General features: G+C 34.5%; 1 protein-coding gene across 1 annotated transcript in view; it reads right to left on the bottom strand.

Moving 5' to 3' along the window:
• Positions 1 to 356: 356 nt before the first annotated feature.
• The window catches only part of LOC148948361 (tRNA selenocysteine 1-associated protein 1-like), a 48,701-nt gene continuing 23,298 nt past the window's right edge, over positions 357 to 25,759 (bottom strand). Inside the window, exons 4-6 of the mRNA XM_089093899.1 lie at positions 21,613 to 21,766; positions 8,759 to 8,997; positions 357 to 1,031 (exon numbers count right to left, since the gene is read on the bottom strand). Of these exons, the coding sequence (XP_088950025.1) occupies positions 901 to 1,031; positions 8,759 to 8,997; positions 21,613 to 21,766 (524 nt within the window). The 3' untranslated portion in view covers positions 357 to 900. The remainder of the gene's footprint in view (positions 1,032 to 8,758; positions 8,998 to 21,612; positions 21,767 to 25,759) is intronic.

Genomic DNA, 25,759 nt, shown 5'->3' with positions numbered 1-25,759 from the left:
TGACAAATTATATTTTAAATTACATGAATTTTTTGGTTGATATACAGGGATTTAAATTCAATTTCTCTTTGGTGAGGGAGGGGGGAGGCAAGAGCCTTTACTTTTGCTGGAGGGGTAGAGTGCATAATCGAAGGAAACCCTATTTTAATCCAATTATCCCTCTTGGGTGAATTTTTTGCTGAAACTTTGAGCCCTATGGAGGAAGGAGGAGGCGAACCCTAGTCCCTGATACTTTCATCCAAATAATCTTCCTATAAATTTATCGAACATTCAATATATTTTAGCAGCTTTTAAAACCTTTTTAGGCATAAGACCGCATAAGACCGTGTTTCTTCGAGCATAAGACCATGTTTTTGCATTATCGTTTATTAATATAAACACAATTAAAACAAACACTTTTTTATGAAATCTGACCATACTTTCAACATAATCTGAGTAGTTTCACTAAATCTTCGTTGATATCTTGGTTCTGCTTGTACATTTATTTTAACTGATACACGGGTGCAGCCAGAGTGGGGACCAAGCGAACGAACTCAGTGTTACCAGATACCCGGTGTAAGATGACAGGGACATAAAAAATACGCCAAAAGCACCAAAATTTAAGTACCGAAAGAATAATTTTTCAATCAAAAATTCACTTTGAAAAATGCGCTTAATTAAAAAGCTTAAGGCAAAAGCACATGAAAAAAATCCACCAAATGGTGCAAATGTGCCTCATCTGGCATTCCCTGACTGATATTTTGTTTGGGTATGACAGTCCAAGCCTGGAGAAACGTCCCTATTAAAAGCCATTTCTAGGAACTTATTCAACTTTAAACACATTTTACAAATTTTTGAGCTTTAGGTTGCACACTGGCTTCCCCGACCCAGGCTACACTCATGAAATGGCATGTATCATGCTCAATAAACTCCCATAGTTTCAAGGTCTTTTATAGGTGACCATCGTGAATCCTCCAAAGCCTCCCAGAGCTCTTGATTTCTGTCCATGAATTCGCGATTTAGCTTTTCAACATCAACAGGGACGTCCCATTCTAAAAAGAAAGCAATTTACGACGCAATAAACTTGATTAAAGCTATGGAACTAAGATTTACCAGAAATCACTTTATTTATATAGATACACTTCAAATTTATATAGCTAGTAGACTTTATTTATATATAAAGACTTAAAGGGAATCACTCAATTTATTGGCTAGAGTCCAGATTTCAGATCAACCCTGCCCAAAGCCCTCAGCATTACTATAGATCTCAATATAAACATAGATATTTTCCAAATATGGGATTCGATTAATTATTTCAGTCGATTGAGTTATTTTTGAAAGAAATAAATTATTGCCAGATTATGGAAGATATAGCACTTCACAGTTTTTTTTTCTAGCATTGCTTTATTTGTGAAATATTTACAAATGCTGAAACAACGGTCGTGAAATATGTACTTACTGTGTTTTATTTTGAACTTATATAGAGTAATATTAGCTTCTGATTTGTAATCAACGTCCTCAGAAATCTCTTGATATAGAATTTGGTTGAAATTTGAAACCATTTGTGAAATGGGTGCGCTGACTACTGTGTTTTGTTTTAAGATGCTCAAATTGAAATTCAACCTTGAATTTGTAATTAGTGACATCAAGAGCTCTTAAACACAAAATTTATCGAATATCCGACAGTATTTGCGAAATACTTTCTTAACGTGTTTTGGTTTTGAACTTTATATATTGTAGTACCAATATTGTAATGAAAAATTTGAGATTCAAGGGGAAAATTAGACGTCATTTATGAAAAATGTAGGCTCCATACTTTGTTTTCCTGCTAACATTCGTGTTGTAATTTCGGCCTCAAATATGTGTAACAGTGACTCCAAAAACACCAAGGTGTCAACCGTAATGGACATCAATCATCTTTGTGAAATATGTGTGAGCCCTCTTTAGGCCCATTCATCCCCAATCCTTAATAATTCTAATTTCAGCAAGATGTATGACGTCCATATTTCTACTAGGATATGTTAGTGAATGTTTGAATTGGTGATGTTCTGAATTAGAGATTTGTTCCCTTACCCTAGGACTGCACACAATATTTTGCCTCCAGGGGCACTTTTTTTTAGACTCTTCGAAAGCTTTGATTGCTTTAAATTTTGATCCTATTCAACGCGGGAGCTCAAGGGCAAACAGGACGTTGAAAATGGGATTAGGTCCTCTTAGATTTTTTTTTCTCAGAAAAGGGTAGTGGATCTACGAAATAGCAATTAAATCAGCTCTCCTCCAATTGCATATGATCGTTTATTTTACTCGATGCGGCAAAATTATATATATATATATATATATATATATATATATATTGAATATCAGATCACCGAGGAGAACACCTTCTGTAAGCAGAGATTTTATCTGGTAATAATTTTACTCAGGCGAAGGCGGGGTAGTGGTTTGGGGTAGCCCCCCCTGCATTTCCTTAGCGCATAGTACCAAGTCAATATTTATATGTTATTATTACTAATTGATAAATGGCTGCCGTGACTTCTGAAAAGTTGTGCAAGACAGGGTGCAAGGTTTGCAAAGAGAGCCTCAGCCTTGCAACCAGAGGAACAGTTATTTGCAACACATCTGCTGGGGATTGTGGTCGCCTCTGCCATAACCACTGTGAAATTCTTCAGAGTATTGAGAAAGACAGTATTATAATATGTCAGAGATCGGACTGCTGGAAGAAATTTTCTGATAGACCTGCTTCTCCGCAGCTCCCGCCTCTTTCAGAGACTCTTTTTTATTCACCAGCTTTAAACTTTTTTCCGGTACTATCTACATTCAGGAATATGTCCGCCTCCTGTATATCTGCAGGTGCAAACTTCTATTCTTATGATCATCTTGATCAAGCTAGAAGCCTCCTAACATCTCTAGTAAACCCCACGCATAAACTCCTTGCACGTCGCGGCCCCTCTGCTAAGCAAATCCTGTCACAGGATATTTTAGACATCCTTATTTCTGAAGATGCAACCCCTCGCTTGCCAAATCTGATATTCGTTATGACTGCAAGTGATGCGATACCTGCGATAGATACGGATCAAAATGCTCACTTTAGCCATGCCATTCAAACCTGGGACCGGCATCTTTTTAGCATAATTGACAAACTTGATTACGTCACAAGTAAGGTAGCAGAGACTCCTGCTTTGGTGAAAGAGTGTTGTGACGGAGTACAGAGCGAAGTTTTGAGCTGTATAAATAAAGAAAAACTCAATGATAAATCCGGGCCTCCGCTGAATAACGAGTCAGAAACAGTGGGTCTTGTAGTAGATTCACCACCACAAGATTGTGATGATCCCTTAAAGCATGAAGCTTTTCTGAAATCGTTGGATGGAGCTGATGGCATAGTGCGGATTTCACTTTCTAAGGAATCAGGATCCCAGCAACAGAAATGGGTCATTCATACGAAAAGAGAAAACGCCGAAAACTTGAAAGCCTGTTTGAATGAAAAGGTCGGTAAAACTGAGGTTCGCAAATCGAGAACTGTCGGTTTATTATCACGAGTGGACTTCCCGATCAACCCAGAGAGTGTGTGTGCTTCTAACCATGGTATCGAAGAGATACAGCGCATCGGTGTTTCGAAATCATATCGTGTATACTTCCGTTCGGTGACGGCCAAGTTTCATTATTTGCGTCATGGGATTCACATTGGCTACGAACATTTCCGGCTTACTGATTATAAGTTTTTACCGCGAATGTGCAACAAATGCGGGTCGCTAGAGCATATATCGTCGGCCTGCTCTAGCGTGGAACGTTGTCTCAAGTGCCTTGGTAGTGGACACTCTCATTCTAGGAGCAACCCTTGCCAGAATGAACCTTGTTGCTTCCATTGTGGATCTCATGAGCATACTGGATTTAGCTTTCGCTGCAAGCGGTTAACCGAAAAAGTTGCAAAGAATAAAAAATTATTAGTGCAAAGATTATATCCCTGAATCTGAATGATTTTGGTGATAAACGACTTGTATTGCATTCTATGCTGCGCCATCTAGATATTTTGTGTCTGCAAGAGCATCACCTTCTGGACCACTCTACTAGTCTTCTTTCGAGCCAGTCGCAGCAGTTTAAGTGTTTTATATCTCCAGCAACACCTACAGGTGGACGCCCATCAGGAGGCGTTTGCATTTTTATTCGAGAGAATTTTCTAGTTTCCGTGTTTGCCGTTAATCGATATTTTGTTGCTGTTCGAATCCCAGGGATTATTGTTTTTTCGTGCTATTTACCAACAAATTATCATACTATTGAGTCGGATTTTGATTTCAATTTTGCATGTTTAGAATTATCGCGATTTGTGGGAAAAGTTCCATCAGATTTCCAGTGGCTTATTTGCGGGGATTTTACCTGCAACATTGCTATCTCTCATGTCCGCTCCTCCGCTCTTTTATCTTTGTTTTCGGTTTTTACTATAGTTTCAAAAGATGCGAATTTTACGTATGTCCATAATTCTGGTCCTTGCTCTTATCTAGACCATGTGCTGGTTTCAAATGCAGCGTTATTACCACAGCCTGTTCATATTGGGTTGGATATGCCTATTAGTGACCATTTTTACCTTTCTTTTCATTTAAATATTCAAATTCCATCTTTTAAAATTATCCATCGTTCTGGTCAAATTGTAAATAAAATGATCTGGGATCGGGAAAAAATGTGCAAATATCATGAAGAATCAGATACACTTTTAGCTAAAATAATTGTAAATTATTCTAAGGATGTTGAACAAATTTATATTGATCTATTTTACCTTGAAACTGTTCATAGTTTAAAAGTCGGGGCTAATAAAGCATTTAGAACTGACTCTTTCCGTCGTGGATCTCGTGTTTCAGTTTGGAACCGTAACCCGATTTTAAAGCAAAGCAAAAAAAATACATCCGAAGTTTGTTACCCTTGGAATTCCGTAGGAAAACAACGATCAGGATCATTTTCGGATGGCATGAAATTAACTAAACGCGTTTTTAGGGCTGAGTTGCATTTGCATAATGAAACTATAAAAGATGAAATTGGTTCAAGGATTACTAGTGATAAGAATGAGCTTTGGAGTTTGGTTAATTCTAGAAGTCGTAATAATAATTGTTCACCAGATTCTAATAGTTCTCTGAAACTAGGTGATTGGATAACTCATTATAATCATGTTTTTTCATCCGGTGATGCGGCAGTGGAATCACGGCTTGACTCTTTATTATCGGAAGAAATTTTAAAGCCCCGCCCAATTAGTAAAATATCTGTTTCTTTTGAAGATGTAACGGTAGCAATTAAAGCTCTAAAAAGTAAGCATTCTTTTGATCATGATGGTATACATTCAAACCATATAAAATGGACATCCCCCAAAACAATCCTTCTCCTCGCTACTATTTTTACTACTATTCTTTCTTCTGGAGTTCTTCCAACTAGCTTTTCTCGTGCTACCACTTCACCCCTTTCGAAAAAAGGAGGGAATACGAATCGATGTTCTGATTACAGGCCGATTACTGTTTCGTGCCAGATTAGCAAAGTTTTTGAGTTAGTTTTATTAAAGTATTTGGAGTCTTGTAACCAAGGCCTGAATCAAATTGGGTTCCGTAAGGGTCTAAGCATGGATGTTGCTCATACCCTCCTTTCAAGAATAATATCCTTTTGTAAGCAATGGGATAGAGTTTATACACTTGCGTTAGATTTTGCGGCGGCGTATGATTCAATTATCCATTCTTGGGCTATGACTGCACTTCTGAAGAATAATATCCCACTACCAGTAGTTTTGGTTTTAAAAAAGTGTTATGGCTCCTCTCGTATTCGTATTAAGTGGAAGAATCAGTTTAGTGATTATAATGTTAAGTTATGTAGGGGGCTAAGACAAGGAAGCATTATTTCTCCTTTGATTTTCAATATTACTGTTTCGGGGCTATTTGATCAAATTCAGTTGACTTTTATTTATGGTAAAGGTTATGTTCTGTCGTGGATTGATTACGCAGATGATTTAATACTTTTGAGTCGATCGCTTTAGCCTCTTCAAAAAAATGTAGATTTCTTATCAAAGGTTTTTAGTGAGCACGAACTTCGTTTTCACCCTGAAAAGTGTCAGTCTTTAATTCTTGGTCCTAAAGCTAATGATCTCGTTAATTCAGAAATTTCTGTTTGTATTTATGACAGTATTTTAAAACTTTTGGAATCTTTCTTATATCTTGGTGTGTCTTATGGACCAACTTTAGTTCTATGCCGTGCTTTTATTTCTAAAGCAGTTAAAAGTAGAATAGCGTCTAGTTTTCGGGCAGTAATTTGTCTTCGCGATCTTCTTTCTCGGAAATCACTAGCTTGGGTATATAATACAGTCGCTTTGCCTCAGATTTTAGTTTTGTCATAGCTTCTACTGTTTTTTAGAAATAGCTATATTACGCATGTAAAAACCATATTTTTTAATTTTGCTAAGTTCCTTTGCCGATTTTCTAAATCTGAATCAAATACTTTTTTAATGAATGCATATAAAATAAAAAACCCTGTTGATGTTTTGGAGAAAAAGCAAAAGAATTTTTTATCCAAATTAAATGTTTTTTCTCATAATTTATATAGAGCTGCGCAGGAAGCTTAATTTATTTTATTTGATTTAAATTTTTGAATGAAGTGTTAATTTGTGAAGTGTTAATTTAATATCTATTGAATGATGTGTTAATTTGTGTGGTAATTTTGATTGAAGGCCTTTGCGTATTTGTTGTTAATATATATATATATATATATATATATATATATATATATATATATATATATATATATATATATATATATATATATATATATATATATATATATATATATATATATATATATATATATATATATATATATATTGAATATATTGAAAAACACCACCACTTTTTGTTAGACTCTTCGAAAGCTTTGATTGCTTTAAATTTTGATCCTATTCAACGCGGGAGCTCAAGGGCAAATAGGACGTTGAAAATGGGATTAGGTCCTCTTAGATTTTTTTTTCTCAGAAAAGAGTACTGGATCTAAGAAATTGCAATTAAATAAGCTCTCATTCGATACAGTTGATTTTCAAACTCTGCTAGGTCGGATGGAGTCGTTAGGTGTCCGTGGAAAGTGCTTGAAGTGGTTTGAAAGTTAACTAAGAGGGGGACCCCTAAAAGTAGAATTGAATGATTTGGATTTAGCAGAATTTCCAATGATGTGTGGCGGACCACAAGAATCAGTGTTAAGTCCATTGCTTTACCTCATCTATGTTGATCTCATGCGTTCTTTTTTGAAAGATGTGTGTCTTAATTCGTTTGCTGATGATACCGCTTTAACTGTGTTTGCCTCATCTGTGAAGGACCTGGTGAAAAAAGCAAATCTCGCATGGGAAAGGCTGGAGATTTTCACTTCATTAAGTCTATTGTGTGTAAATGTTAGCGAGCATTTTTAATGACATTCTGTAGGGTTAGTACACCAACGGATGTGTCTGGCCAGGTAACTTTGTGTGGTAATCTGGTTCAGCAAGTTGATCATCTCTGCTACCTTGGTTTTTATCTTGATTGCCATCTTGTATGGACGTGTCACAGTGACGCAATTTAATCAAAAATTGCCCACGGGGTAGGAATACTTTGACGTCTGCAGCACTTTTTCCCTCAAAGAATACTTCTAACTATATATTATTCGTTGATTAATTCATACATCCCCTATGGTTGCCTCCTATGGAGTAGTAACTTCTTATGGAACTATAGAAGAGTACAAGTTCTACAAAATAAAGCTATTAGAACAATCAGAAGGTTTGTCCAGAACGTATATGACACATGTGCTTGTTTTTGGTCCCTGAAGCTCCTAAATATCGGTCAGATAGGAGATTACCTGGCTGAAGTATTTGTGTGTCAGTGTAAGAATGATTTAACGCCTGATGTTTTTAAGAATTTTTACCAAATTAATAGTGACCTGCATAATTATGGTATTAGGCAAAGTGATAATATAGTTGTTGATTTGCGTCGTGGTACCAGGTCTTCATTTTGAATGAAACACCTGGGTCCATCAGTATGGAATGAGCTACCATTGATCATTAGAGCCGCAGAACATGTAGGCTACCTCAATTGAAAAAGAATTTAAAACATTATTTTTGGGGGGGAATTTGTTAAATTTTATTATTGTTGGTTGGTTGGGTCGAGGAGGAAGAAGAGCTGAAGAGGTAAGGGTTGGCTGGGAACGTAAGGGTGGATAGGAGCTAAGGTAAGGTTGGCAGGGTGGGGGAGGGGAGAGGGAGTTGAGTATAGTGAGTGATGGAGACTGGATTGTTTATTATTATTTTTCTTTTATATTTTATTTATGGTATTATCATTTTTAATTCAGTTTTTTTTTTTTTTTTTTTTTTTTTTATTATTATTACTATTATTATTATTTTCATATATATATATATAGGATATAGTTTATCTATTTTTGGTTTATTTATAATAGTTTTAATCAAATAGTTGAGGTTTATGTAGATAGTTAAGTAAATAGCTAAGTAGTTACGTGGAGTTTCGCGCGATCACAAACCTTCGTAGGTTTTCTCCAGTGTGAAAGTGTTGTTTAATTTATTTATTTGTTTATGAATGTGGATTAATAAACTTATATAAACTTATATATATATATATATATATATATATATATATATATATATATATATATATATATATATATATATATATATATATATATATATATATATATATATATATATATATATAAATTACGCAAGGAGAATAAAGAAAGAAAGAAAGAAAGAGAGAGAGAGAGAGAGAGAGAGAGAGAAGCTACTTACCGACAATTTGATAGTCGTCATCCTCCAAGTTAGGCGTAACATAACTAGAAGAAGCATTTGGTGCTTGTTCTGTAGGTGGTGCCTGCGGTAAAACAGGGGTAACTTGAGGTACCCCTTGACCGGCTGCCGGATATGACTGGTAGTGTTGATAAGTCCAGTAATTTGCTGCGGCAGCGGCTTTTTCTGCGTCACTACCCACAGCCGTCAATGTTGTCAAAGAAAAACCTGTAGAGGCAGCACTAAAAAATCGAAAATTGTAAGTCTAAAAAAGCCAATATTTATATATTTTTATGATTACACAACAAAGGGGTAGCCAACTTGTAGCCTTAATTAAGCAGCTATTGTGAAGATGATTAGCCACGTATCAGATACCGTCAAGGCTGCGCCAAGCCGAAGTTTTTAAATGTACAATTTTTGCCCAAAAAGTCACCCTATACTAAAATGCTTCTAATACATGGGCTAGCCATCTTGACCTTCTACATGAAACCAAATCAACCAAATCAAAAATTTGGGTCAAACTACTTTTTTCGTACATAATTAGTTTGATATTTGAGGTATAGTTTGATATGGTTATGTTTAGTTTGGTCATTCGAACAAGTACCTAAAACTATCATTCCAGAGTTTCCCGGGAAAACACTTATCTTCTCATTCTTCACAACTTTTCCAATAGAAAAAAAACCCACCATAATCGTTGGCTATTCCACTTTTTACATCTTGACTGCATCCACCAACTATACTAATTATGCTACCCAGGTAAGTGATGGTATCTGCTTGATCGATTTTCTCGTTACCTCTTCACTCTCATTTATTCCAAGTCTAAGCGACCAGACTGAATACTTCCTCTCATCTTCTTAATATACCAACAAAACAACTTTCTATTATGCCGCCTGGCTGCTATTTCTTTCAAATCCTAGGCAATTTTACCCATGACCTTCATTTCACATCTCCTTAATTAACACTTTAATACCTTCTCTAGTTCTCTAACTTTACTCATATTCTCGTTTTTTTTGCTAATATTCCTAGCTGCGTTTCTAACTTTCCTACCTAGAACATCTTCTCCCACTTCGCAAACTATTTTCCCAAAATCATCCCATCCAGATTCTACATTGTCAAATTTTAAACTTTCCAATTTCATGCTCAACTGCTCTTGGAAATTTTCTCGCAAATGCGCATGCTCAAGCCTATTACTTCATAACAACCCGGAAATTAGTTGCCCTTCCTAAATTTCAGCTTTAAATTAACTTTAGAAACTACTAGATAATGACCTTTACTTTTAACATCAATAACGGCATACCTATGCATACCAGTGTACCGATATGGAAATACGAAATTAAATTTGCCTCCTACTCTACCAAGGCAAATATATGCTTAAGCATCGTAGAAAAACTGAATTTGTGAAAAATTAAAAAGAAAATATTAGAGGAGGTTCATTGAGAGGCATATCAACACTAAAAGTACAAGTGCGGATAACAAAAAAAAAAAAAAAAAAAAAAACGAAAAAAAAACACAAAATAATAGAATCTATATGAATACAAATATTTAAAAAATAGTTACAAGATTTACAATTTTTAGTTAGTAATAGCAGTTGATAAATTCTTCTCCTTTTTAGCAGAACTTTTGCTTCATACAGCGAATTCAAACGATGCCTCATTTTAACCGGATAAATAGTCAAAATTGAGATTTTGCACTGAATTTGCGTTGGATAGAGAAGCTAGTCCATCAGCGCGAAGGCCCCGCGGAGTCTTGCAGCAACTATAAACCGGGATCCCCTCCCACCACAGAAGTTGGATCATACATGAATTCCCAAACGGCGACGTTAGGACCGAACCTTTCCTTCCCGATAAGTTTGGTTAAGAGCGGACAATCCCTTCTAAAAAATGTCCTGATGCAAAGCTCTATCCAGGGGAAGGGTACCGGGTTTGAATCCCTTCCCCCGAAATTTTTGTCCGACTCGTAAAAACGTAACAAAATGCACATAAACAAAGTTTTGATCCGTTTTCTAAAGTTTTTTGCCACAGCTCCATCCCCACAGAAAAATCCTGGATAAGCTATTGTCCTGATGACAACAGTGAGGCATTCCTCAATCGCTCAGATTCCAAAAAGGCACAGCAAGAAAATTAGTTTTCGCCTTCCGCGAGCTTTTGCTTAAATCGAACTACCTGTTCCGGTGGAACTCCTGATTACAAAAATTTAGGCTTCCCTCCCACATTTCCAAGATGTAAGACCCGGATAGGCGCTAAAATGAAACAAGCAAGACATCAGCTATTAAACCGCGTCTTCATTTGCCTCTGCCGCTAAACTTTCCTCGCATATTAAGGTATATATTCCCTCTAAAACAAGCAAACTTGCGAGAATCCTGCAGCAGATACTTGCATCAAAAGATCAAGATGTAATGTCATTGGACTCATGAGTCTCAGATCTACCCAATTACCGAGCCAGAATTATGATATTACATGGAGTTTTTCTAAGAGAAGGATCTAAACGTGCTTAAAAAATGGGAGAACCATCCTTTTTCAAAGATTTTTAACCGATATTTAAATTATTTTGAATCTAAAAAACATATTTACCATATCTCAAAATGTAATTCAGTAGATGGATAGAGCTGAATCTCATCTACGGAATAATTATAAAAATTGTGGATTTTCACCTCATTTATTAAAATCACATGAGAGCAGAAAAAAAAATCATGTCGAAAATTACACAGGGAACACGAAACAAATCTATTCATTATTGACACCGTTTTGAGCATCGATATTAGTGCTGTTGGTTTATATCCCATTTATAAATAAATTCTATTTTTAAGTTCATAAAATCATGCATTGTATTATAAATATATACTATTATAAGCATAAATATTCATCCTTGTTATAATTTTAAATGTCAATATTACACATCAGAACCATATTGAGTTCAATCTTAATGTTAGTCTCATTTATTGTTCGCATCTCATATTATATGACTTCGTAAATATTTTTTTAATGAATATCAAATATTGTTCCAGGATAAAGCTTTTTAAATCTATAAGAAAGAAACCTACTTATAGGCCCTTTTGAGCATCCCAACGGGAAATCAAACTTAAACCAAACCTTCGTACTAAAACGATATTACACTGGCAAAAGAAGAAGAATATAACCTTGATAATAAACATTTTAGAAGAAGAAGATAATAAATAAGAAGAATATAACCTTGATAATAAACATTTTAGAAGAAGAAGATAATAAATAAGAAGAATATAACCTTGATAATAAACATTTTAGAAGAAGAAGATAATAAATAAGAAGAATATAACCTTGATAATAAATATTTTAGAAGAAGAAGATAATAAATAAGAAGAATATAACCTTGATAATAAACATTTTAGAAGAAGAAGATAATAAATAAGAAGAATATAACCTTGATAATAAATATTTTAGAAGAAGAAGATAATAAATAAGAAGAATATAACCTTGATAATAAACATTTTAGAAGAAGAAGATAATAAATAAGAAGAATATAACCTTGATAATAAACATTTTAGAAGAAGAAGATAATAAATAAGAAGAATATAACCATGATAATAAACATTTTAGAAGAAGAAGATAATAAATAAGAAGAATATAACCTTGATAATAAACATTTTAGAAGAAGAAGATAATAAATAAGAAGAATATAACCTTGATAATAAACATTTTAGAAGAAGAAGATAATAAATAAGAAGAATATAACCTTGTTAATAAACATTTTAGAAGAAGAAGATAATAAATAAGAAGAATATAACCTTGTTAATAAACATTTTAGAAGAAGAAGATAATAAATAAGAAGAATATAACCTTGATAAAGAAACATTTTAGAAGAAGAAGATAATAAATAAGAAGAATATAACCTTGTTAATAAACATTTTAGAAGAAGAAGATAATAAATAAGAAGAATATAACCTTGTTAATAAACATTTGCAAAATGCAAATTTTTGCATTAGAATTCTTTAATTTGGATAGAGTTTGAATTTGGAAGGGTTCCAGATCACGTTGGGGTAGTGGAGTGGTTGGTCTTAAAACAAAACTAAGTAAACGTGTCAAACAAATTGATAAATTTGTGCTGAGATTGAAAACATCGATTATCTCTATAATATTCAATATTTCTCACATATTTTACCGTTTTTGCTGATGTGTCAAAACAAGATATATCTGACATTTTATTTCACAAGCATTACGACAGATTGCGGCTTCTCATAGCCCTGTGACAAGCTACAAAAACCATGCTGGAAATATGAGCAATTTGGAATAAAGACAACCCAGTAATTTAATTTTCTGTAATACTCTATGCAAATATTTAACCCCCTCTAACAAAATTTAGGCCTTAAAAAGCCTAATATTTTCCAAAACCTAGTGCCAAAAAGGGAAACCTTTTCTAGAAGTGTATAAATTTCTTATTTTCTGTATCATCGCCCTCCCTCCCCTCAAATTTGTAATACCCCTCAAGTAGCTACCTGATTATTATATGACTAAACAAAAAACTACAATTCAAGGTGTCATAATAGTTTGATATATTCTGCAGCTCCACCAGGACCAGGAGGTGGAACCACCGAAAGACGGTGTTCCACCGAGACGGTGTCGTTACTAGCAACTTTCTATTAGCTCGAAGAAGCGCAAATATTCAATACAAAATATTTCTTACTAACCATTCCCAGAAACAAATGAATTAGAAGGAGGATTATAAATTGGACCTTCATATGTAAAAAAAAATCAACTCATTCAAACTTCGAAACATTCAAAACTTCAAACTACAAGCAGCATTCAAACTTCAAAACAAATATTAGCATTTAAATATAATCTGCACAATGTTGTAGTCAGTCATTCATAGCCTGGACGTACGTAGAGGGGGGAGAGGGGCAAAATCTTAATTCTTCCAGATTTCTGGCCCCTAATTATGAAAATTATCAAGCAACATTATTGTTTATTACAACTCTCCCCCCGAAAAAAAGTCCTATGTGCATGCCACGTCCGCACTTATTTCTTCAATGAAGAAATTGGCAATTACATTTTTTATGCAGGTTCAAAATTCATCAGCAATATTCTCTAACAACGGTTCAAAATATTACAAATTTCCCGTAACCAAGGCCGTATCCACGGGGGTTAGGGGGTTTAAACCCCCTCCACCCGAAATGTTTTTCCAGCTCGTAAAGACGTAACAAAAATAAATATAAACAATCTTTTGATGCGTTTTAATTTTTTTTTTGTAAACTCCTCCCCAGGGGCGTTGTTTCATGGGGGGACAGGGGGAGGGGTTGCCCCCCAATAATTGGGAGAAAAACATTATTATATAGTCCGTACTCCTTGACTATCCGGGAATGTACCCCTATTCCCCCCCTACCCAATAAAAATGATGGAGTCACTCCCCTGCCCCCCCACCCAAAAAAAATACATTCCGAACTAATCGAACAATTAAGCTAGATATCAACATTTTCTCTGTCACAGTCTCTCTGACCTCATTTAGGCTTATTAGCCTCATAGGGAGTTTAAAAATGGTTATTTCATTCCATTTATTTTCTATGAACAAAATTCATCTTAATCTTAACATCATTCCGTAGAAAAATAATTAAGATCCCTTAAGATATTTCAGAGTAGGATTTCCTGAAACCATAGCATTCAGCATAAAAAGGAAACATAACAAAGAATCAGGTAGAGTGGTATCTAGCGAAAACCTAGGGGGAATTGAGAAACTTCATTACACTGACAAATGACTAGGAACAAGGAAAGTATCGATTTTTATAAACAGACCCTCACATTTCTAGCATTTGAAAGCAAGGTCAATTTGTAGTTGTCAACAAATAAAAGGACCATTTTCCGCTGCTAAGATATTCTTCAATAATCCATCGTTCTGCTCAGATTTTACTTCATATATATATATATATATATATATATATATATATATATATATATATATATATATATATATATATATATATATATATATATATATATATATATATATATATATATATATATATATGCGTTCAAGCTTGCTTGGGGCTTTTATTGAATTATGACTGTATACTAAAAGGCATAGACATTATAGACTGTATAAGGCAACTGAGAGCCTTGCAAATTAATCTCCAATTTTCCGCAGGTTCTTTTTGGAATTTTCTGCTTTCAAGGAAACATTATGTTGTTTTTTGTTGTTTTTTTTTTGGGGGGGGGGAGGGGGTTGTGTTTTCAGTAAAGCACTAAATTTGGAATTCTTTATATATATATATATATATATATATATATATATATATATATATATATATATATATATATATATATATATATATATATATATATATATTGATATATTGAAAAACACCACCACTTTTTTTTAGACTCTTCGAAAGCTTTGATTGCTTTAAATTTTGATCCTATTCAACGCGGGAGCTCAGGGGCAAATAGGACGTTGAAAATGGGATTAGGTCCTCTTAGATTTTTTTTCTCAGAAAAGGGTAGTGGATCTACGAAATAGCAATTAAATAAGCTCTCCTCCAATTGCATATGATCGTTTATTTTACTCGATGCGGCAAAAATTATATATATATATATATATATATATATATATATATATATATATATATATATATATAACCAAAATTTTACTAATATAAAATCCTCAAAACCAACCTTGCAACCAAAGTTAGTACTTGAGGATTTTTGAAGTCGCTGGTTACAAATCTGAGGCTAAAACTGCATTATAAAGGTCCTAAAACAAAACACTATATGTAGCCTACATTTGAGACATTTGACTTCAATCTCACACCACAGTTTGTATCCAAGGACTTTCTAGCTTGTCGGTTACAAATCTGAGGCAAAAAAGTTCAAAATAAAAAAAAACGATAAGCTTTAATTTCACGACTGGTGTTTACCGAGGTTAGTATTTTAGGTTTGTTGAAGCCACTATTTAGAAATGTCAGGGTGAAATATAGATTTTAAAATCTCAAAATAAACACAGTATTGTTTTTAGAGTAAGGGCATGCTTTTAGAGTGTGAAATGCTGAGGACATGATATATTTCCTCATGAGGCTGTATATATAACCTGAATGGACATGAAACGAAACATAGACATGGAATAAATTTGAGGACATGCTTCTATGTTGAAATATGTTCAGGTAGAGATCCATTGGGTCATTAGCTTTGTCAGCAACTTGCCAATTCATGGTGAACTTAGATCTGATTAGGTCATTGAGAAGTAGAAGACTGGTAACTATGATTAGGTCTTCTCTAGAAAATGTTAAAGTTTCGTCTTGTGAGGAGTGTACTTAGATGCTCTGTATGAGAATAAAAATGATTTATGGCCTAGCGCAATGACGAAAATTCTGCATGAACGTTGTCTGAATGAGCTATGCAACGAAGGTGCGGGTGTGGACGTGGATGTCGGTGCGATAAAGGAAAAAGAGATGGAGAGGTTATGAAATCTGGAGCCTCAATTTCAGCATGAGGGGGTGGCAAAGACCTGGTGAGTACAGTTGTATGCACAGGTTGAAAAACATGGGGGAAAGATATTTATTTTAAGGCAGAAGTGTTGGGGGGATGATTTGGGTTACCCGTTCAGGAAGAAGGGAATGCGTGGATCAAAACAGGCGGCAAAACGGTCCTTAATTTTGACCAATATGTAGGAACACTGGGAAAATTCTTGAGACTAGGACTGAACCCTAGAGCTCTTTTCTGTAGGTTTAGGATCAATGTATTTACGGGTTTCATATCAAGTGTTTTTCGTTCATTTTGTCAAGGCTCATATGGCTTTCAATTTATTCCATGACTTGTGTCGAAGTATTATGAATATGAGGCTATTATCGAAACATGGAAGCCCAAAAGCAAGACAGAGTGAGCATATATAAAAAAATGGTGTTTTGTATTTATGGTTTTTTGAAGTTCCTTAGCATAGTCTATTTGCTAACTTAGAATTGGTAAAGAGCGACGTTTCTCTCATGTACTGGTTTTTCCAAGGCATTATCATACATAACAGAGGCTTATAGAAAGTTATAAGTGGGCTCATTTGGTCTCAAACCCTAAGAGCTGGTGCCCTTTATAATGGACAAAACAGATCAGGGGGCATGCAAATGCCCTTTCTGCCTCTACACGCCCTTGTGATCTCACGTGGCATTAGATCAATTTTCCCAGAAGGAATTTTTTATAAAAATTATAGAAATTTAAAAAAATTCTTTGGGGGAACGTGATAAGTCTATTTCTAAATGCAGGGACGAACATTATGCAATTAGCTTACTTTAAAACAGAGGTTTCGTTTATACATTTAGGAAAGAGCTGGTCATGTTATACTTTGTTGAAATGATAATTATCCAAATACTTTTAAGTCGACACGGTACCTTAAAATCATTCTGCGAGCCTCATTGTCGGCTGCCCATTACAAAGCCAAAGGGCCCATTAAAGAATTCTCCCAGGGAACTACCTGTCATCGAGAGACGTCAAGAATGTGTGGTATGACTGAAATATGAGTGAAAAGATAGTGAAATTTTAAGTCCCTTCGTCGGCATGCTTGTCAATCAAAGCGGGCGACACCACATGGAATTCCCATAGGCGCCAAATTGTTCAAATGATCTTTGCTTTGATTTTTAGCATTTTCCTAGCAGGTATGCTAGAACATTTTAGTGACAGCCCTTTCCTCAACTTAAAAAAAAATTCTGCTCCATTTAAATGAAAAAGAATATTCACACTTTCTAACGATATGTTTCATTAAAAGGGAATATCTCTACCCCGACACAAAACGTGAGAAGTTAAAAGGATTTGTAAGATTTCCGAGAAAGTAGGTCGGCTTTTAGTTTTCTGTCATTTAATTGGATCTCTTATCCATACCCTAAAAGTTATGGCAAGATCGCCCAATCAATTGTAAATAGTTCGGCCAAGAAAACAAGAAAACTTATATTGGACGGGGTAGAGTGATACTTTAAGGTACCTTATAGTCTTATAGCAGGGCCCAAACTGTGCCTCGGGCATCCTCCCAACCCAAATTTTTACGCATATAAATAAAACTGCACCGCCAATTCATGGTCATTCATGGATTAAATCTGGAATGATCTTGAATGAACAAATGAAAAAAAAATAAAATAAATATAACAGCATAAATCAAATGAATAACCTTAATTTATATAGTTTACAATTTAACTATATGTTTCACTTGAGGATGTTTAATTTTACAGAAAATATCCAACCTAAAATGATGAAATTTTAGCTTCGAAGAAATCATCTAGCCCTACTATTACTCCTATTCCGACCCCTTATACTAAGACTACCACTACTCGCACCACTATTACTCCTACTACAACTATTTTATCCAGGACTATTCCGACGACAACTAATCAATTAATAGTATATATCAGATCAGTTCGGATGGGGGAGGGGGGTAACTTTTAAGTTATATTGTTCAATCTATTTCTTTTTGCCATTAAGTGATCAAGAAAGGGCACATTATATATTATATTTTCAAATTGGAATACATTTATTTCATTAATACCAGGTTGTAATGGAGCCAGACAATCCTCAGGGTATACCCTGAGTATATCAGGGTAATCCTGAGGGTATGTTTGTCGTTGATAAGAGTTGTAACTTGATATTTAGGCAAATTTACCATCTCTGAAAAACTACCAAAAAATTGATCGAAGTTCCTACAGCAAGAATCATTGCTCAAATGCAGTTCAGCTGATATATTTCAAGATAATTTTAGGCCTAAAGAATTCATCTAGCTCAGTGCTATTGAAAGGGGAATCGGGGTTTTTTCTTTACGGAGTGCTAGATTGGTTTGAACGGTGAAATTTTGAGAGAAAATAATTAGGTTATCTAGAATCTGCTTATTTGACGATTTTGAAGGATAGTAGACGTGATGCGTGGGCAAATCAGGTCAAGGAAATACTGGACCGTTGTGGACTGTCGAAGGTGTGGAATGAAGGGAAAGGCCCGATGGATGAGAGTGTGTCAATATAGAAGGAAGTACAGCAAACCCTAAACGACTAAGAAATCCAAGAATGGCAAGCACAAAAGGACCAACCTGTGTCTTTGAGGTTTCACTCCCGAGTTCAAGACTGTTGAGGGGATAAGGTCTATTGCAAATTTGGGGTGAATAAAGAATATTTGAAGAACTTGTTGTTGGTGAGGGGCGGTTGTCGGGGTTTAGGAGAGAGAAAAAATTTGAGGAAATTTAGGTTGACGGCAGGCCCGTACTTTTGCCCGATGTGTGAATGAGAATCTCTTTTATTTTGTATGCGAGTTTGAAGAGCTGTCTGAGTTGCGGAATGAATGTTTTGGAAGAGTGCCTGGGAGCTAGTGTTCGTTAATTGATCGGATGTCTAAGAGGATTGCTTGTGCTACTAAACAGTTGTGTAAATTCGTTCATATAGGGGCTAAACATAGGGAATTATGTTTGAGGGGATAGTTTGTTAAGGTGTGAAGGCGTTGAAATTTACCATGGTTGTTACTATTGGTTAAAAATATTTATCTTGTTGTGTGTTTTTGTTTTTTGGTTTATATTATTTGAAGCTTTGTTTAGTTTCTCAGTCTTTTTTGTGTTGGTATGGCCCACAGGCTTTTACAATAAAACCTTACCTTATCTAATATATTACCGACGCTTCTGTGACAAAAAAAATATGCAACCAAAATATGTTTTTATACCAAACCAGCCAAATATGTATATTTGGTTGATAAAATCAAAATGCTTGGCTGTTTTGCTTAATTCTGTACATGGTTTCACCTCCTAATTCGTAATTCCAAAAATAATAATAATAAAAAAAATGTCTTTTCGTGGTTTTGCTTTTTTTGTTTTATAATTTCTTTTGAGCTTTTCTGTTAGATTTTACGAAAATTAATGCGGACGAACACCTCTAGGGCCAAAGAGAGATATCACTAACGGCCCATTCACAATCTCATTGTGAATAGGCCTTAATTGAAAATCTAAAGAGGCCGTCCCGAGGGTTTAAAAACTCTCTCTTTCACCTGGAGCAAACCAATTCCACAACATCTCCATACCATACTATGTCACACAGTCTGTATGTTTGGTTGTTTGTGCTTAATTCTGTATACGGTTTAGTCCATCAATTTTTAATTCCAAAAATACTCAAAAAAGATATTTTATTATATATATTCTATTTATTTATGATAATTTTCCTGTTTTTCTGTCATTGCTTTCGCACCAGGTTCTCGCAGACTTGACCTAATGTTCGATGCGCATTATACTGCTAATACTGAAACATGATTTTTATACTGAAATACTGAAACATGATGCCAATCCCTTTTCTAAGAATTTCCGGATTCTAACACCCCCCAAGATTTCTTCTGGCACCCTCTTTTCTTGTTTTACTTTTTTCTAGAATAAATTTGCCAATTTGGTCAATTATTAGCACATCTGTCACATTACTGTCACACCTCTATCACATATGTTTTCAGTGCTATATCTAAAACAAGTTTTCGCTGCCTAGTGAGGTATTGCTCACTCCGCGACAAAGACTTAAACTTTATTTTTTGGGGGGGTTGAAGGGGCAAAAAAAAGGTACCTAGGTTTGGTTAGTATAGGTTACGTATTTAATATATGCTATCCTTTATATTCAAATAAATAACTTCAAATATATTTATATTTATTTATAATAGGGAATATATATAATATATTTGAAGTTATGAAACATATTTGAAGTTACTGCGAGACACCAGGTTCTCGCAGACTTGACTTAATGTTCGCTGCTCGTTATTTTTGTACTTATTTTTATTTATAGTAAATTATTATACTACTAATACTGAAACATGGTTTTTATATGATTTCAGTTACTTTTAGTATATTACTATAAAACTATTGCCGTTAAAAAAATATTCAATTGCAGACTATCTTTTTTTTTCCAGAAAAATCACAGAATCTGCCGACTTCCTTAGGAAGCTGCTCCAGGTGACATTGTTGCAATCGCACAAGGATAGAGAAATAAGATAAGGCATTTTCAGCAATCAAATACTTATAAGAAGAGGAAAGGTCAAGAAACTGAAGAAAAATATAAATAAAAAAAAGAAATAAAGTAAAGACTCAAGAAATGAACTAAAATACTAAGTTGGAGTAATAAAGTCGAAAAAAAAAAAAAAAAAAAAGGCTCAAGAATTCCGACATTAACCATTTAACAAAATGAAGTCACTATGGTATATGTCAGAGATATACACAGGTCTCCTCCGAGGGAGGGGGGGAGAGTAAGGGTCAAAAGATTTTTCCTAGGGTCTGAGGTCAAATGCAAAAAAAATATTTTTAAGCCACTATTTTTCAATTGTTCTGCGGGTACTTCACATCAATCATGAAGAGGGAGGGGAGAAGAATTTCTATTATCCCCCAATGCCCAGGTGTCGTAAATATTGAATTTCGCCGAAACTTGGTTGTTTTTTTTTTTTTTACTTTATTCAAGTCTTCTTTTGAACGCTTTGGTGTCAATCTCAATTTTTTAGTCAGTTCTTCATTTTCATTTTGCGTTTTCTGTTTTTGTTTTATTCAAAGTCTTTGTTTTGGTCTGTTTTCTTGCTAATTTTTTTTTTGATCATTTTTCTACAATTTGAGAAGATCTTTTCTCCAAAATTCTCGACAGTCTCTTCGTAATTACTTTGTACTATTAGGTGTAACTTGGAAAATAGTTACCATTCCTGTGGGAGTTTCGAATGGTCTGAATATTATGTTTTGATCCTCCCCCCACAAACGTCCTCAGAACCCCACTCCCCCTCCAAGGTTCATACTGTTTGCAAATATGACCCCTGAAATAAAATTTGGCTATGACGGCACTTCTAGTTCAACCCATAAAAATATACAGTACCTTTGATTTTGGACTGTAGTTCTAATAAATGGCATTTAACTATAATAACTAATGATAATTTACTTACGTATATCCTTTAGGGATAGCATGTGAAACTTTCAGGGGGCGTGAACCTAGACCGGAATATCCGCTCATATGGATTAAAGCATCGCGGTATTCCTCTTCACTATGTATTCGAACAAAACCATAGCCTTTGCTAATTCCTTGCTGGTCCAGAACAACTGAAATAAGCAAATAATAAATTCCGAGCCCCAGAAAATATGAACAAAATTTCGCTTGGACAAACAACATGACTTCCTCAACGCGAAAAAGACAAAGATAATGCACACTTTAAAAGAAAAAAAAATCCAGAAGTTAAAACCGAAAAAAAAAACATGAGCAGTAAGAAAATGAGAAAATACTTACTGAGCAGTAAGAGCAGAAACAAAATAACGTATCCAAATACGGAATTGATTTAGCTCTGTCCAATCCAGACCTTAACTGCGGGCAACGTTCTCAATTAGACCTGAATTACTCATTTTTATACTTGAATAGTATAACTGTTTTTTTTTTTATATTTCTTCTGGTTTTAATTTCTGTTTTCTCTTAGTTCTTTTATATTCTTTTTCGGTTTTTAACTTATTGATTTTTTTTTCTGTTGATTATTTTTCCTTCTTTTAGCATCTGGTTCATATTTATTTTCTTGCACTGACTACGTCCTGCTTTTTAATCTCTTCCTTCTGCTTTTAATTTCTAATTTCTTTTAGTTCTTCTTTTTTTTCGGTTTTTGAGTTTAAGACTTTTTTTCTTTTAACATCTGCGTTGTATGCGGGTGTTTTTTTCCTCTCTCCTTTTACTATCTACATTGTATTCAACATACTGTTCTCTTACGCCGACGACGTCCTGTTCTTATAGACGAAATATTCGTAATATATCTTTGAATTCCCAAGCCCTAGAGACATATTTCTTTGCAATTAATTTATTCCTGCTTAATCCAGACCCTAGCTACGAGCTACATTCTCAATTTACGTTTTAAATTAGGCAAGGTTAGCTCAATTGTATATCTGAACAGCATATTTGGAATTTTTTTCTTTCTTCTTTTAATTTTTATTTTCTCTTTGTTGTTTGCAAATAAAACAAAAGAAAATATAGAAACGGTATATTTCGAATATGACAGTAAAAATTCTTTTTAATAATAATAAAGGTCCGAATATTTCGACTTTATGCGTGAAAGCCTTCATCGGTGAAAAAAAAAACTAAACTAAATTAAAATGGACATATAAAGAAAGAAAGTAAACAAAAAAAGAAATCAAATTTTAATAATTTTTGTTTTTTGTTATATTTTCTCCTTTTCTTTATATGTTCAGCTTAATTTCGTTTAGTTTTTTTTTTCCTTGACAAAGGTTTTCGGGCGTGAAGCCGGAATTTTCGGACCTTTATTGTTATTAAAAGGTGTCATTTTGTATCTCCACTATTATACATTCTACCCATTTTACCCATTTTTCAGAAATATTATACCCATTTTTCTATGTCTTCTTTTTATTTTAATTTGTAAATAGAAAGGCAATGTGGTCTAAGAAATTACTTTGTTATTTTATATATTTTTTTTATGTTATATGATGTTTTTTTCTTTTCCCATGTGCATTGCATTTAAATTTTTTCGGTTTTTATCGTTTTCTTGCGCTGACGACATCCTGTTGTTAAAGACAAAATCTTCGTAATATATTCTCCTTTGAATTCAACAGCCCTAGAGATGCGCTTCTTTGCAGTAAGTTACCCAAGTCCAATTCAGATCTAAACTACGGGCTACGTTCTCAATGAGACAGAAGTGTCTCAATTGCATATTTGAATGGTATATTTGGATTTTTTTTTTCTTTTTTATCTTCCTTCTGCTGTAATTTCTATTTTCTCCTAGCTTTTTGAATTTTCTATCGTATCTTAACTTTTGATTTTCTTTTTCTTTTGCATTGCAAGCAGATTCTTTCATTTTATTATAACATCTGCATTGTAAATAGTTTTTACTGTTTTTTCTTTTTCTTAATTAAAAAAAATCTTTCCGAAAAAGAAGTTTTTCAAAGAAAAGTAAAGGTCATAATAAACTTAAGATCAGAAGAAATAAAAATCTATAGAAATTCAAACTCCAAACGACCAGAAATTACTATTAAAGAATAAATGAAACCCAAAACGAACAGAAATTATATAAACAAATCCTAGCATCCAAACATACAATAGGTACTAATATAAATGAATAAATAAATCTTAAAACAAGTAAAACATAGATTGAATATGCAAATTAAGCTTAAAACGAACAAAAATCCCTACAAACAAGAGTTTGGCTACTACCCCCTTCCCTAATTGTAAAAGTGTAGAGCCTGCTGTGTTATTGGTGCTTTATTGAAAACGAATTATATTATAAATATTTTCTTTTGTAATTACTACAACATTGAAAATAAAATGAAAATTATAGTGAAATAAAATCTTAAACTGGTTTTGATTGCTAAAGTTTCAAGTTTTTCAAAACTTTCTATTTCAAAATCAGTTTTTGTTTCACCATCGAAGTTTCATCAAAGTATCAAAACTAGTGTCAAAGTAACAACATCGAAGCAACAAAGTATAAAAGTAAAGAAAGTATCAAAGTAAACAAAGTATCAAAGTAACAATAAGCAACTTGCATAACTTACAGCCCTAGCCCTGTTAATCAAAGTTGCCCCGTAAATCAGTAAACCCAAGTAAACAAAGTAACAATAAGCAAGTTGTATAACTTACAGCCCCTTTTCCCGGGTCTGGGAGGGGGTAAAACCCCGGAAGCCTTTGGATTTAGCCTTTGGACTTTTTTGAACAAATTTGTTAAATAAAATTTTTGACTGTATTCCTTTGGGTAAAAGGGGGTGGGGGTGGGGAGAGGCTGGTTACCCTTTGATCACTTTTGACTTTAAAAAAACCCATAAATTTCAACTTCCAATCGAATGAGCCCCCTACGAAGTTAATAAGACCATTTCTTCCACAAAAATCTTATATGTTAACAATGGACAACTTACATACGTTACAAACCTTGCCCTGGGGGCTATGGGGGATTTTTTAACCCCTAAGTTATAGTTAGTTGAATTTTTGCCTATTTGAATAAAATTGCTATTTCAAAATTTTAATCAGATACATTTGGGGAAAAAAGCGCGCGAGGGAAGGGGGCCTGGTTACCATTTAATGACTTTCCAATTTTGATTGGAAAGTTTCAATGACTTTCCGATTGGAAATTTTGATTTCCAATCGAATGAGCCTCCTCGAAAGTTTATATGACCCCAGTTTCCATAAAAAGATTATATGCTAAAGATGAGTAAATAGCATAATTTATAGCCCTTTCCCCGAGGGCTGAAGGGGAAGGAGTTCAAACCCGGAGCCATAGTTACTTGACATTTGGACTACTTTGAACAAAATAGCTATCTCAAAATTTCGATCCGTCGCATTTGGGGGAAAGAGGGCGTGAGAGGAGTGCGGGGGGGCTAGATACCCTCAGATCACTTCTGCCTCTTAAAAAGGAACTAGAACTTAAATTTTCAATCAAATCAACTTCCTCGAAAGTTTTGCACGACCACCACTTCCATAAAAACCTAATATACCCCGGAGCATAATTTACAACCGTTGCCCAAGGGTTCTGGGGGTCGCATTGACCCCGAAGACATTGTTATATAATCTTTGGACTATTTTGAACAAAATGGATATGTCAAATTTTCGATCGAATGCATTTGGGGAAAAGAGGACGTGGGGAAGGTTCTGTTGCCCTCTGATCACTTTTGGCTCTTAAAATAGTTTCCAATCAAATAAGCCATTCCCTTCCATAAAATCCCGGTGAGTAGCTCACAGCCCTTGATCCCAGGCTTGCGAGGCTGTGTCAACCCCAGAGGCAGTGTTATATGACACATGGACTAATTTGAACAAAATAGCTGTCTCAAAATTTCGACGAATTCATTTGGGGAAAAAGGGCGTGGGAGGGGGGGGGAGGTAATTGCCCTCCGATCACTTTTGACTCTTAAGATGGAACTAGAACTTTCAATTTCTAATAACCTTATATGCCCCGGGGACATAACTTACAACACTTGCATCCGGGCTATGGGGGGTCATGTCAACCCGGGGGATTTTTTTATATGATCTTTGGTCTATCTTGAAAAAAATGGCTTTTCAAAAATGAAATCGGATGCATTTGGGAAAAAGAGGGCGTCGGTGGGGGGGGGGCGCTAGTT

Source organism: Artemia sp. Qi Xiang Cuo, chromosome 9 (genome assembly GCF_049724085.1).
Source record: "Artemia sp. Qi Xiang Cuo chromosome 9, ASM4972408v1, whole genome shotgun sequence".
In the NCBI taxonomy this organism is placed as follows: Eukaryota; Metazoa; Arthropoda; class Branchiopoda; order Anostraca; family Artemiidae; genus Artemia; species Artemia sp. Qi Xiang Cuo.
This window is presented reverse-complemented; position numbering and strand designations above follow the sequence as displayed.